At 39.0% G+C, this 14047-nt stretch overlaps 1 protein-coding gene across 1 annotated transcript in view; it reads left to right on the forward strand.

The window, feature by feature from the left end:
* Window positions 1-5772: 5772 nt before the first annotated feature.
* Acbd3 (acyl-CoA binding domain containing 3) overlaps window positions 5773-14047 on the forward strand; it is a 37716-nt gene continuing 29441 nt past the window's right edge. The window contains exon 1 of the mRNA XM_027954759.2: window positions 5773-6108. Coding sequence (XP_027810560.1) covers window positions 5823-6108 — 286 coding nt within the window. The 5' untranslated portion in view covers window positions 5773-5822. The remainder of the gene's footprint in view (window positions 6109-14047) is intronic.

The following is a 14047-nucleotide window of genomic DNA, read 5'->3' on the forward strand; positions in this document are numbered from 1 at the left end:
CACGTACAGGTCCACAACAAATAGCATGAACAGTGTCTGTCACTGCCCTATCTAGTGCTCTGACATGGTTTTACTTATTGGACCATGATGCCTTGAAGTTGGACAGCACAATCACTCACCTTTGTATTTCCTTCAGTACCTGGTATACAAGCCAGTCCTTAAATGTAAGTTGAGCTGAATTGATGTTTTATGTAATTGATGTAATTATATCTTCATTTATTCATTTAACAAAATACTCTGAGTGCCTACCACATTTCCCATACTGGGCTCAGGACTATGGTGAGTACAGAGAAACTGCCTATGTACTCGAGGTGCTTATGGTCAAGGAACATAACCTAATTATTACCACTAAAGTGTTCTGAATTACTAAATAAGACTAACTGCAAAATTTTACTGAGTACTAATTATTAATTCATGAGATAAAGCAAGAAACCAAAAATTGAACTTGCTTCCTATCTGATGACCTAACAATATTTAGCAGAGAGATGAAAATATGTGGCGAGAAAAAGGGAAAAATGGCTTAGGGAAGACACATTAGGAAACATTTCAGAAATGATAACAGTTCAGCAGAAAATCATTGAAGAACGGGTTATGTGTTGGCTTCTATTACTGTGACAAAATACCTGAAATAAATCACATTAAATAGAGGAACAGCTGATTTTGGCTCATGGTTTCTGTCTATCATTGGTTGGCTCTGTTGTTATGGGTATATGGCAAAGCACAGGATCATAAGGGGAGTGCATGGTGGAGTAAAGTTGCCTTAGCTCATGGTGGCCAGGCAGCAAAGAGAAGGACAGGAAGGGACCAGAATTCCAATATCCCTTTCAAGACACATCCCCAATTAGCTTAACTTCCTTCCACTAGACCCCACCTCTTAAAAATTCTATCACCTCACAATAGTGCCATGAGCTGGGGACCAAACCTTTAACATATTTGCGTTTGGGGAACATTTAAGATTCAAGCCATAACAGGATACAACTGAAATTACACAGTGAAGTTGGCTGGTTTAAAATACCCTCTTTAGGGTTGGGGTTGTGGCTCAGTGGTAGAGCGCTCATCTAGCACATGCAAGGCCCTGGGTTCGATCCTCAGCACCACATAAAAATATATAAATAAAGATATTGTGTTCAACCAAAAAATAAATATTGAAAAAAATACCCTTTATATAAGAACAAATTTGGAGAAGATGTTTGTTTTTTGGGGGAATTTTGGGGGTTGAACCCAGTGGGCACTCTACCACTGTGCTGTATCCCCAGTCCTTTTTATTTTTTGATATGGGATCTTGCTAAATTGTCGTGGCTGGCCTATAACTTGCCATCATCCTGCCCCAGGCTCCACGATTGCTGGGATTACAGGGATGTGCCACTATGCCTGGCTTTGAGAAGATATTTGAAAGGTTTCAGAAAATATGCCTTTTTAACAAATAAAAGAATGGACTAAACCCACTTAAAAAGGTGAAGGGGCTGGGATTGTGGCTCAGCGATGGAGTGCTTGTCTAGCATGCACAAGGCCCTGGGTTCAATCCTCAGCACTGCATAAAAATAAATAAATGTCCAATTACAACTGATATATATCAGTTATATATATATATATATATATATATATATATATATATATATATATACACACACACACACACACACACACACATAGAAATATAGTAGTTGAATATATATATATATATATATATATATATATATATATTGAAAACAATATATAAAAGTATTACAAAAAAGAAAAGAAAATATGCCTTTTGGAAATTCTCTGTGCATCCTTACATATGAAAAACAGAGATATGGAAAAGCAGGACTGTTTATAGAAGTCAGATTCTATTGTGACAAATTGTAACAAATGCCTATTGGAAAAGTCTTTGGGGAGGGAAGGACATCAAATGAGGTGACGGATATGTATGCTATCTTTTTTTTTAATATTTATTTTTTAGTTGTAGTTGGACACAACACCTTTATTTCACTTTATTTATTTATTTATTTTTATGTGGTGCTGAGGATCGAACCCAGGGTCTCGCACGTGCGACACGAGCACTCTACCGGTGAGCCACAACCCCAGCCCCTATGCTACCTTGATTGTAGTGATAGTTTTATAAGCATATGCATATGTCAAAATCTAAGTTACAAACATTAGTATTTGTAGTTTATTACATACGAATTATATCACTCTAAAGTTGTGAGGAAAAAAGTTTGCCAGACTTTTGCTATTCAAAGTGTGGTCTGTAGACAGCAGCATCAGCATTGCCAGAAAGCTTATTAGAAATATTAGGTTCTCTAGAGTTAGGAGTATGGCTCAGTGTTAGAGTGCTTGTATAGCATGCACAAGGCTCTGGATTCCATCCCCAGCACTGAGAAAGAAATAAATGCTGATTCCTGGGCCTCCCTGCACACTTGCTGGATCAGAATCTGCAGGTTAACAACTTTCAGGTGATTCTCATGCACCTCTTCTTATAGTGAATGTCTGGAACTCATCTTTCATAATGAGTTGTTAAAAGGAAGTTGTATTGTCTAGGCCTTTTCTGGTCACTCTTAAGAACAACCACCTTCAGGATGGTCCTTGGTGGTACTATTAGGAAGAGGTTTAGATGTTAAGTATGGAGGATGTTTGGAGTTTTCAGTAATATTTAATATGTTAAGTTCCAAAATAGTAAAAAATATCAATGATGATTAATTTCCTATCATATTTTAGCTCTCTAGGTATATTCTACAAGTTTTAATATTTGTGTTTTTTTAGAGAGAGCTCTACCGCTGAGCCACAATCCCAGCCCCTTAATATTTGTTTTTTAAATTAACTTTTTTTGCTGGGCTTGGTGGTACACACTTAAAGTCTCAGTGGCTGGGGAAGCTGAGGGAGGAGGATCACAAGTTCAAAATCAGCCTCAGCAACTTCACTAGGCCCTAAGCAACTTAGCAAGACCTTGTCTCAAGAAATAGAAAAACGGCTGTGGATGTGGCTCAGTGGTAAAGTGCCCCTGAGATCAATCCCTGATACGAAGAAAAAAAAAAAAAAAAAAAAACCTTTTTTCTGATTACAAAAGAAATGCTAATTTTAAAAATTTTTTTTTATTTATACATGGACACAATATCTTTACTTTTTTGTTTATGTATTTTTATGTGGTGCTGAGGATTGAACCCAGTGCCTTACATGTGCGAGGCAAGTGCTGTGTCACTGAGCCACAACCCCAGCCCAAAATGCTAATTTTTAAAAAACATATTTCTAGTTGTAGATGGACACAATACGTTTATTTCATTTATTTATTTTTATGTGGTACTGAGGATTGAATCCAGTGCCTCATACATGCTAGGCAAGTGCTCTACTACTGAGCTACAACCCCAGCCCTAAAATTTTTTAAATAAAAAAATAAATGCTAATTGTAGAAAACAACCTATAATTCCAAAAAGCAGGTTATATTTACCCATTTCATTATCTCCTGCAACAGTTACTGAATACTAAAGGTAAGACACTGAGTTAGATACAACAGAGAATATATTTATGACTTTTTGGAGGTTGGGTCTTATATCTATCTATTTTTAAGCTAGATCTAAACATCCAAGCTAAATAGAAAGAATCCAGGTACTGGAGTTAAAATTAATCTTGAGTCTTTTACAAGTGGGCTTATCATAAAGTTAATGAAACTCAAGCTTCATGCTTCCTTATTTGCATAGACTCCTTCTAAGACCCCAGAGGGGCCCTAGTAGTACATACATGTAGTACAAAATGCCTTTAAAACCTTTGAGAAAAAGACATATCTGATTGCTGTCTTTTTGTTTCTGACTTCCCTTCATTACACTTTTGGTCTGAGTTAGGAGGTCCTGGAATGATCAACATCTTTTAGGGATTTGGCTAAGGGAACAATGATTGAATAAGGGATATATATCTTGGGTTTTAGTAGCATGCATTTAAGTGTTTTGCACAAGTTGTTAAATGATTGCTCACTGTGGGCATAGGAATGGCTTTCTGGAATACATCTACTACCCATTCTGACAATTCAGTTAGTGCCATGCCACAAAAGTCCAGGGCCAGAGGGCAGAACTCTGTAGTGCCCGGCACAGGTAGTGGAGGAGAAACAAAGATTGAAAGAAAAGGAGAATCTATTCTATAGAAATGTCTTCCAATTGCCAGAAGTGAAAAATTTTAAGTAGAGAGATCAATTCTCTCAGTACTTCATCAAAATGCAAGTTCTCACTGATCAGTAATCTACTAAATAATGTCATATATACAATTTTAAACTATAACATACTTATTTTGGTTTTATGTGAATCATGCAAAAGAGAATGTATTAGAATTCTTGTTCTGTCTTTATGTGAAGTTATATGTTTTATTCATGCTAATGGATCAAATTGTCTGAACACAGCAGATAAATATTGTCCTGAAAAAACTCTTGAGCTCCAGTAAAACACACACACACACAAACTGGACTCCATGGAACATGCCTGTAATCCCAGGGGCTTGGGAGGCTGAGGCAGGAGGATGCAAGTTCAAAGCCAGTGTCAACCAATTAGAGGCCCCAAGTAACTTAGACTCTGTCTCAAAATAAAATATAAAGGGGTGGGAATGGGGGATGTGGCTCAGTGACTAACTACTTGTGTTCAATCCTCGGTACCAAAACAAACAAACAAAAAAACACTCCCACACAAAATTGCCATTGAAGCTGCCAAACGACCTTCATATCTTAGTTTACATATGGGGAAAGTTAATAGATTTCCCCAAATTTGACAATAACGCTAAAGAAGTACACAGGAATTGTGAAGCTCAAACTTACACTTATTAATAAAAAATTAGTCAACCATGCCAAAGACTGATCTTTCTCCTTTCTTCATAGAAAATATTACAAAACAATAATCATAGAAAAAGGTGATCAAAAGTATGCAACCCCCCAAAAATGTAAGAAAAATGATCATAAATGGTGCCCCAAAAGTCTAGAACACAAGTGATGCATCAAGAACATCTTTGATCTTTAAAAACAATGATTATTTGGGGGTTCTTGGACACCTTGTATGAAGCAGTAAAAATATTATGGTTATGTGTGTGAGATCTGTGGGTCTTGTTATTTAAAAAGGTCATTTGTGAATTCTTTCTCATTCTAAATATATTCACTTTCCTACTCTCCTGCTTCTATTGTTTTGTACTTTTTTCCCCCAGTAAGAGTCCCCTAAATTACGTGAGGTTCAGTTCCTGCAAAACCAGAAGTTCTAACAATCTACAACCAACACAGAGAAGCCACTTAATTTCTCAGCAGTCCTCAGTTTCCTCTTTAAAAAAAAAAAAAAAAGTATTTTGCCTTTCATTTCCTCAAAGTTTCTGTAAATACCAACAAAACCGGTGGGCAAAAAGAGCTCCTCCAACCACATAATCCTCTACAAAAAGTGAAGGGTCTCTGTCCTGGCAGGTAGGTGGGTGGGGGCGCCTGCCCGACTGCACAGCCACGCTCCCGGCACTAACCCTCGCGCGGGTCTCCTCTGACCCCGCCCCTGACGATCTCTGAATAGCCGCTGAACCCAACTGGGGGACGTGGGCGGGGGGTTTGGGGGCGTAGCAGCCGCTCATAGCAAGAACTGGCATCACAGAGTGCCGGGTGATGGCTGGGAGAGGCGGTGGAGACCAGCTTTAGATGAGGCGACGGCGGGTGGTCGCGGAGGGGGCGTAATCGACGGTTCCGGAGGAGGCGGGGCACCAGGCCTCAGCCCTTCTGGGGGGCCCAGGATCCTCCTTAGCAGCGGAAGTTCCGGTGTCGGCAAGCGGAGGTCAGAGGTCAGCAGGAAGTCGATACGTGGCCGCCGCCTGTCCCCGCCGAGGAGGCGCAGCACCCGGAGATGGCGGCGGTGCTGAACGCCGAGCGCCTTGAGGTATCGGTCGACGGCCTCACGCTAAGTCCGGATCCGGAGGAGCGGCCTAGCGCAGAGGGCGCCCCGCTGCTGCCGCCGCCACTGCCGCCGCCCTCGCCTCCTGGGTCCGGCCGGAGCCCGGGCGCCGCAGGGGAGCAGCCGGAGTCCGGGGAGGCGGCGGCTGGGGGCGCGGCGGAGGAGGCGCGGCGGCTGGAGCAGCGCTGGGGCTTTGGCCTGGAAGAGCTGTACGGCCTGGCTCTGCGCTTCTTCCGAGGTGAGCCGCGCCGCCCCCACTCCCGCCGCCTCTGCTCGGCACCGGGAGCCAGGGCTGTGGTCCCTAGGGTGACCGGACGAATCTCATTCCTACCGCCCAGGGTAGGCCCGGTGACCAGAGCAGGGCTCCCTCCTTGGGGGTACCCGAAGTTTGTCACTATTAGCTTGGACTAGGTCACACCCCTGAGGGGCCTGGAACCTTGCTTTAGCAGTCGAGTCCCGCCTCCCCTAGGTTACCGGGGCATTTTACCTGATTTAGCTTCTCCTTTTTCCGTGAGCCAGGATGGAAGAATGAAACCTTTCTCCCAGAGGATCCTATTCTGGAATTGCTTTTTTTCTTTACCGATGTTTTCCTTTTCCTGTTTCCCATGGTTTGTCACCTAGGATTCCACCGATTTTTACCCTTTTCCTAAAGTGGAAGAAATTTTTCAATAGGTTCCACATACATACCCATTCCAGCCATTCTGGGCAACTATAGGACATGGTCCCCTGGCAGTATTGATGTGGAAGAGAAAAAAGTAAAGTGTTAAACTCATTTATGCTTTCCACCTTGTCAAATTCTGAAGAGATGTCCACAATGTTCTAGTAGCTTCTGAATGGTTAAAATTGTATCTAGTAACTAATGTGGAAGAATTAATTCTCAGAGTAAAGCCTAAAAGTACCCTCTGTGCCGTCGCATAATTAACTGAAATGTCTCTTCTCTTAGAACAATATTGTTCTAAGTGTTTTATTTATTTATTTTCTTTAAAGTGGGTGATTCACTTAGTCAAGTGATGGAGAGACCAGTCACATGGTTTTGTAAATAGGAAAGACTAGTGACCGTTAGTTTGATTCTTAAAGATATTTATGTCTTTCTTGGGTGGAGGGCAAGGAGAGACATCCACAAATGAAACTTTTTAAAAGTGGTTGCTAGGTTCCACGTACATTCCAGAACAGCATATTTATGACAGTTTTCCCAGAAGGAGTACCTTTTAAAGCACACATTTTTACTGGCTGAAGTTGAGTAGTTCAGCTTAGTGATACATGTTAATGACATGTTTTCTCTGAAAATAACTTTAATTGTGCTAACTAGTGAAGCTTTCTCTTTTGTAAATCATACAGAACATTTGAGCATTCCGCATTCATTGCGTTTTTTATTAAAAAGCTTACGCTTGAAATATTCTTTGTCATTACACAATGAATTCAGCCCTTGTATACTTGCTAGCTTGGGGAATTAATAATGGCTAATGGATTTTGGATCACTTGACCTCTGAGGTCACTGGCTTGAATTTAGAGTTTGCTGTGGTATGATATATTAACACACACGCAAATCTAGTAGTTTCTGTACACTTCGGGAAACTATGTTCTACCTTAAAATTTTATTCTTGGAATTTATTTTTCCGATCAAGTATATTGTAATAGATACTAAGAGTAGAAAGGAATCAACTTTTAATTCTTGATTTTGCCACATGACTAAAAGCAAAATGGGTAATTTCATCTTTTTAGTTTGTCTTATTTGAAAATAGTAGTAACATCTACTTTGAAAGATTAAAGTACTGTATAAGGTGGAGTATAGCATTGCCTTGAAAGTCAGGAACCTCTGGATTCTAGTTCTTTGATATCTCAGATTTAAGCTTTAGTGATCTAAACCTAACATTATTTTATTGAGTGGGAGAAATCCTAGGGGAAATCCATAATTTGGGGAGCCTAGTTATAGTCACCTTAATAACAAAAGCTTCTTTGGTTGGTATGGTTCATTCATTTCTTAATTTTTCAAAGCGATATCCAAATACTTAAACAAGAGAAGTAACTGTTTAGCAATTAAAAGCTACCTTTCTGCATGGAACATTACATGAGATATCAATGAAGATACTGGCAGCATATGAGACATATACAATAACTGTTTAAAAAAGAAAAAGGAAGAATGTAAAAGTAATCTTGTCACAGTAGTCATAGGCCAATGATTGAGCCTGTATGTCAACTACCCTCTTAATTTTGTGAAGGTAAAAGTTAAATAATATAGTCTGGGGTGTGTAACTCAGTGCATTTGCCTAGCATGTGTGAGGACCTGGGTTCCATCCCCAGCACTGCACAGAAATAAATAAAAAAGTGAAATAATAGGTGGAAGTACAGGTAAATGTAAGTTGATGTTTTACCACCTAAATTTTAGGCATTATTGCATCCTTAATTATGGTTAATATTTTAAATTAGTTTTCCACTGCAAGTGAATAGCTCATTAGGATCTATTAGGTCCTATAAGTCCTAAAGAGGAGTTAAAGACCCAGTGACAGTAGTATGAAAGATTGAGGTAGTGGTGCCATTTCATTAAATTGGGAAGGTCAGGAACCCGAATGGCCAAGTCATATGTCTGGGAAGTGACAAGTAGGAAGTAGTTTGGTGGAGAGAGATGGCTTTAAAGATTTAATTCAGATCCTCGTAAGAGTTGAATGCTATTGTAAATAATTGGTCCTTTTTGTCAGAATATTGGTGAAAAATCATTGAAGGTTTTTTTTTTAATATTTATTTAGTTGTAGATGAACACACAGTATCTTTATGTATTTTTATGTGGTGCTGAGGATTGAACCCAATGCCTCACACATGCGAGGCAAGCACTTTACCATTAAACTACAGCCTCAGCCCCGCATTAAAGGTTTTTAAAGGATGGAACAAAGTTGGCCTAATTCAATTTTAGCAAAATTAAGTATTTTGTTGTGGTGGTGGGTTTGTTGTTGTTGTTGTTAGAGAACTGAAGGGACCCAGAGCATATAGGTTTTATGCTTCTTGGATGAAGTTGACCTGCAGAAGTAAATTTTTGGTTTTTAGAGTTCTTATGAAGAGGGTGGATTTTTCTGTCTCTAATACTTTATTGCCACATTACATTAAGTTGTTAGATTGGTTACATTAACGTAAAATTCCAAACTAATGATTGCCAATATGTTGAGCAGATGTTCACTAAATGTCAGGTACTATTGTGAAAGCTGTATACAAGATTTGTTTAATCTTCCTGTGAGCCCTTTTGTAAAGGTGTAATTCTCATTTCTCTGGTGAGGAATCTGCCTGAGCCACTCGGTTGTTATTTTGGCACTGGGATTGAACCCAGGGTCTTTTACCTCTGAGCTATGTCCCCAAGCCTTTTTAAAAATTTAATTCTAATTTTTTTTTTTTTTTTTTTTTCTGGTACTGGGGATTAAACCCAAGGATATACTACTGGGGATATATATCCCCAGCCCTTTTAAGCCCCCTTATTTAATTTTGAGAGTGTCTCCCTAAGTTGCTGTGGGCTTTTTTCCCAAGTTACTGAGGCTGTCCTCAAACTTGTTATCCTCCTGTCTCAGTCTCCCTACTACCTGAGATAACAGGCATGTGCCACCGCACCAGGCTCAGTTTTTATTTGTAAGAGGTGAGATTGGTTCTCAGTCTGTCTGATTCCAAATATAGTTCTTTGCACCCCAGGAGATAAAAACAAATGGGACCTCTGTTTTCTGGTGATACGCTGAAGAGAATATTCAAAGCAACCTAGCTAGTTGCCTTATCACATTGAACTTTTTCATTATATTTACATGAAAATATAAAAGGCTAATGGAAAGATCCAAGTTGGTTTTCTAAACATGATCATGTTCGAGAAAGTCCCAAATGTCTGTAAAATAAGTGTGAGAGAATTCCTAAATAATATTGCTTTTGGCTTTGAAAATCTGAATGCATTGAGGGAGAATCCTAATGGACTTAAGTAAATGTGCCCATCAGAAATGAGTCCTGCCATAGCCTCCCAAGTTATTGGGAAGGAAGGCACCATGGGCACCCAGTTTCCTCAGTGAACAACATGTATAGGAAAAAAGGGGTGGGAAAGATGTGTAGATCTTATTTGAAACCTTATTTAAATAAACTGTTTAACAAATTGTAGCTTAGTGGTAGAGCATACACTTAGCTTGAGCAAGGAAGGGCCTGGGTTCAGTCCCTGGCATTTCCCTCCCCTCACCAAAAAAAAAAAAAAAGTGAGTTCTTTTATTGCTAAATTCCATTTCTACTAATATATTAGACCTTTTGGGAGGCCTACATTTAGCTAATGTAATGATGATGATGATTTTACTGTTGTAAACTAAAAATAGATGTAACATTTTTAATTTTTTAAATTTTAACTTTTTACTATGGAGAATTTCAAACATACACAAAAAGAGGTAGAATAGTGCATTGATTCCCCTTGTACCCATTACCCAGCCAGACCTGCTCCAGACTTCTCAAGCTATCTAAATATTTAATTATCTTTAAAAGATGAAGATTCCTTTTTTATTTTGAAACAAGGTCTTGCTAAGTTGCTGAGGCTGGCCTTGAACTTGAAATCCTCTTACCTCAATGCCTGGAAAAGACTCCTTTTAAAAAACTGACTACAATTCCATTATCACACATAGGAAAATTTTAAATTTATAATTCTTTCGTATCAAATGTCTAGCCAAGGGATAAAATTTCCAATTTCATAACAATTTGTTAAATAGTTTATTTAAATGATGATTCAGTTAAGATCTACACATCCATCCCTTAGTTCCTTTACATTTTGTTTGTTGAAGAAATTGGGTGTTCATGGTGCATGCCTGTCATCCAGGGATTTGGGAGGCTGAGGCAGGAGGGTCACAAATTTGAGGCCAGCCTCAGCAATTTAGCAAGACCCTCAGCAACTTAGCGAGATCCTGTCTCATAATATAGGGCTGGGAGGGCTGGGGCTATAGTTAAGTGGCAGAGCGCTTGCCTTGCATGTGTGAGGCACTGGGTTTGATCCTCAGCACCACATAAAAATAAAACAAATAAAATAAAAGCATTCTGTTCATCTACAACTACCAAAATTTTTTTAAAAAATGTAGGATTGGGGATGTAGCTCAGTGGTAAAGTACCACTGGGTTCAGTCCATAGTCCCCAAAAACAGAAAGAAAAAGAAATTGGGTGGTTCATTAGATTTTGTTGATTGCAAAAATCCCCCCCCCCCCCCAAATCTGTGTATTTCCTAAAGTTGGATAGTTTAGATTCAAGTTCTGGTTTTCTGGCAAGACTACTTTGTATTGTGTGCATTCTTCATGAGGCAGATAATATTAAGTTGTATCTCCTTTTGTGATGTTAAGGCCATTGATAATGTCTGGATCTGTTAATTTATTAAGGATTTTTAAATGGTGATATTTTCTTTGTCCTTTACTGAAATACTTTTCCTCTTGTACTCGTTGGTTTGCTGAAATACTTTTCCTCTTGTACTCGTTGGTTTAGGGTGGAGTTCAAATAGGAAAGACAAATATTTGTTTCTTGTTATTTGCTAGTTTTCAAAATAATGAAATTTCCCCCTAGCAGTCAAAAAAAGTTTCACTTTTTTTTTAATGTCATGAAGTACTCATGCCTTTACACATGTGATTTTTATTCATTTTTTTCTTATTGATAATTCTTATTGATGCTCAAATTATACTGTTTTGGGCAAGGGGTAAATTGTACCTTATTTTTTATTTGCAGTACTGGAGATTGAACCCATGCCTCATGCGTGGTAGGCAAGTGCCCTTTCTTTGAGCTACATCCCCAACCCTTTTTCATTTTTATTTTGAGACAGGGTCTTGCCAAGTTGCTGAGGCTGTCCTAGAACTTGGAATCTTCCTGCCTCAGTTTCCCAGGTAGCTGGGATTACAGGTGTATATGTTGTGCCTTTTTTTTGTTGTCCCAGGGATTGAACTCAGGGGCGCTTAACCACTGAGCCACACACTCAAACCTTTTTAGATTTTATTTTGAGAAAGGGTCTTGCTAAGTTGCTGAGGCTTGCCTCGAATTTATAGTCCTTTTGTCTCAACCTCCCAAGCCACTGGGATTACAGGCATGCACCACCATACCCAGCAGTGTAGTACCATTTTAAGATTTTTTTTTTTAAATATTTATTTTTCAGTTGTAAGTGGACACAGTACCTTTATTTTATTTTTATGTGGTGCTGAGGATCAAACCCAGTGCCTCATGCTTGCAAGGCAAGCACTCTATCACTGAGCTGCAACCTCAGCCCTGTGTGTATTTTTTTTTTTTTAAAGAGAGAGAGAGAGAATTTTTTAATATTTATTTTTTAGTTTTTGGTGGACACAACATCTTTATTTTATTTTTATGTGGTGCTGAGGATCGAACCCAGTGCCCCATACATGCCAGGCAAGTGCGCTACCGCTTGAACCACATTCCCAGCCCCTGTGTGTATTTTTTAAAAAATATTTATTTTTTAGTTGTGGTTGGACACAACACCTTTATTTTGTTTATTTTTATGTGGTGCTGAGAATCGAACCCAGGGCCCCGAACTCGCTAGGTGAGCTCTACCGCTGAGCCACAACCCCAGCACCCTCCCACCCCCGTGTATTTTTTAATGTAAATGATTTTAAAATTTGCTTGAGGCCTCTCCTGTGTCACACAGAAGAATGCATAGATTCCAAGTGTATAGCTTCCTGAGTTTTCATAAAGTGAACACAATCATGTAGCCAAAACCCAGAAAGATGTTTACTTTTATCACTTAACTAAGTTGAGAGCCACAGTGACTCAGTATTTAGAAGGTGAGCGCTGGAGTCAATATTTCTGGGTTGTTTTTTCTCCCTCCGCTGTTTAATTGTTTAAACATTTTGTGCTTTCATTTCTCAAATGGTTGTTGTAAGAATTACAAAAATTATACATATATACACAGGCACATATATACACAACACATTCTCTAAACAGTACCTGACAACTGGCAGCTGCATTTGTTGTTAAAAAGGAGGAATTGCCAAAAATTGATGGTGGGTGTGTTGAATTAATGGGGAGGAAGTCTTAAAACTTTTATTATTTAGTATTTGCTAAGTAATTTTCAAAGTGTTTCATATTCCTTGAGTCAGGCATTCTGTACTATATTAGTCTTTTCTTTTAAATAGTATAAGAATTTGTGAATTACACTTTTTCTTAATTAAAAAATGTGAAGATGTGTTTTTAATTTTTTTTTAATATTTTTTTAGTTGATGGACCTATATTTATTTCTGTGTAATGCTGAGAATTGTACCCAGTGCCTCACACATGTAAAGCAAGCACTCTGTCACTGAGCCACAACCCCAGCCCCATGTTTTTAATTTTAATAGGGATTTATTTTAATAAGGGATGGGTTTTATACCGGGTATGGTTGTGCAAACCTGTAATCCTAGCAACTTAGGAGGCTGAGGCAGGAGGATCAAAAATTTGAGGTCATCCTCAGCAATTTTATTGGACTGTAATTAATCATGATCGATCGAATTAGTGTTGGCTGTTTATATTATTTATAATTGGGACAGAACATGTATTTTGGTTGCATTTTGGTTCTTGAACAAATTTTTGTCTTTCATGTAGAGGCAATTATTTGTTTTCTTCATCCTCAGGTTAACTTACCCTTTTTTTTTTTTTAACATCAGGACATACTTCCAACTCTACAATCAAAAATAAAGCCAGCCAGGCTGGGGAATATAGCTCAGTTGGTGGAGTGCTTGCCTCACACACACGATCCCCAGCCCCCCCCACACAAATAATAATAATCCCAGTTTGCTCTGGAGGCTGAGGCTAGAGGATTGCAAGTTCAAAGCTAGCCTCAGCAAAAGCACTTGCTAAGCAACTCAGTGAGACCCTGTCTCTAAATAAAATACAAAATAGTGCTGGGGATGTGGCTCAGTGGTTAAGTGCCCCTGAGTTCCATCCCAGTACCCCCCAAAAAGCAATTAAGATCTTTTAGAAAAAGAAAAGTCATGTGTTTTTTGCCCTTAAATTCTTGATTCAGTCTCAGTTTTCTTCTGCCCATGTGTCATCCTGGAAGTTGATTACTTTTTTTTTTTTTTTTTTTAATATTTATTTATTTATTTATTTTTAGTTTTCGGCGGACACATCTTTGTTTGTACGTGGTGCTGAGGATCGAACCCGGGCCGCACGCATGCCAGGCGAGCGCGCCACCGCTTGAGCCACATCCCCAGCCCGGAAGT

Source organism: Marmota flaviventris, chromosome 12 (assembly GCF_047511675.1).
Source record: "Marmota flaviventris isolate mMarFla1 chromosome 12, mMarFla1.hap1, whole genome shotgun sequence".
Classification (NCBI taxonomy): domain Eukaryota; kingdom Metazoa; phylum Chordata; class Mammalia; order Rodentia; family Sciuridae; genus Marmota; species Marmota flaviventris.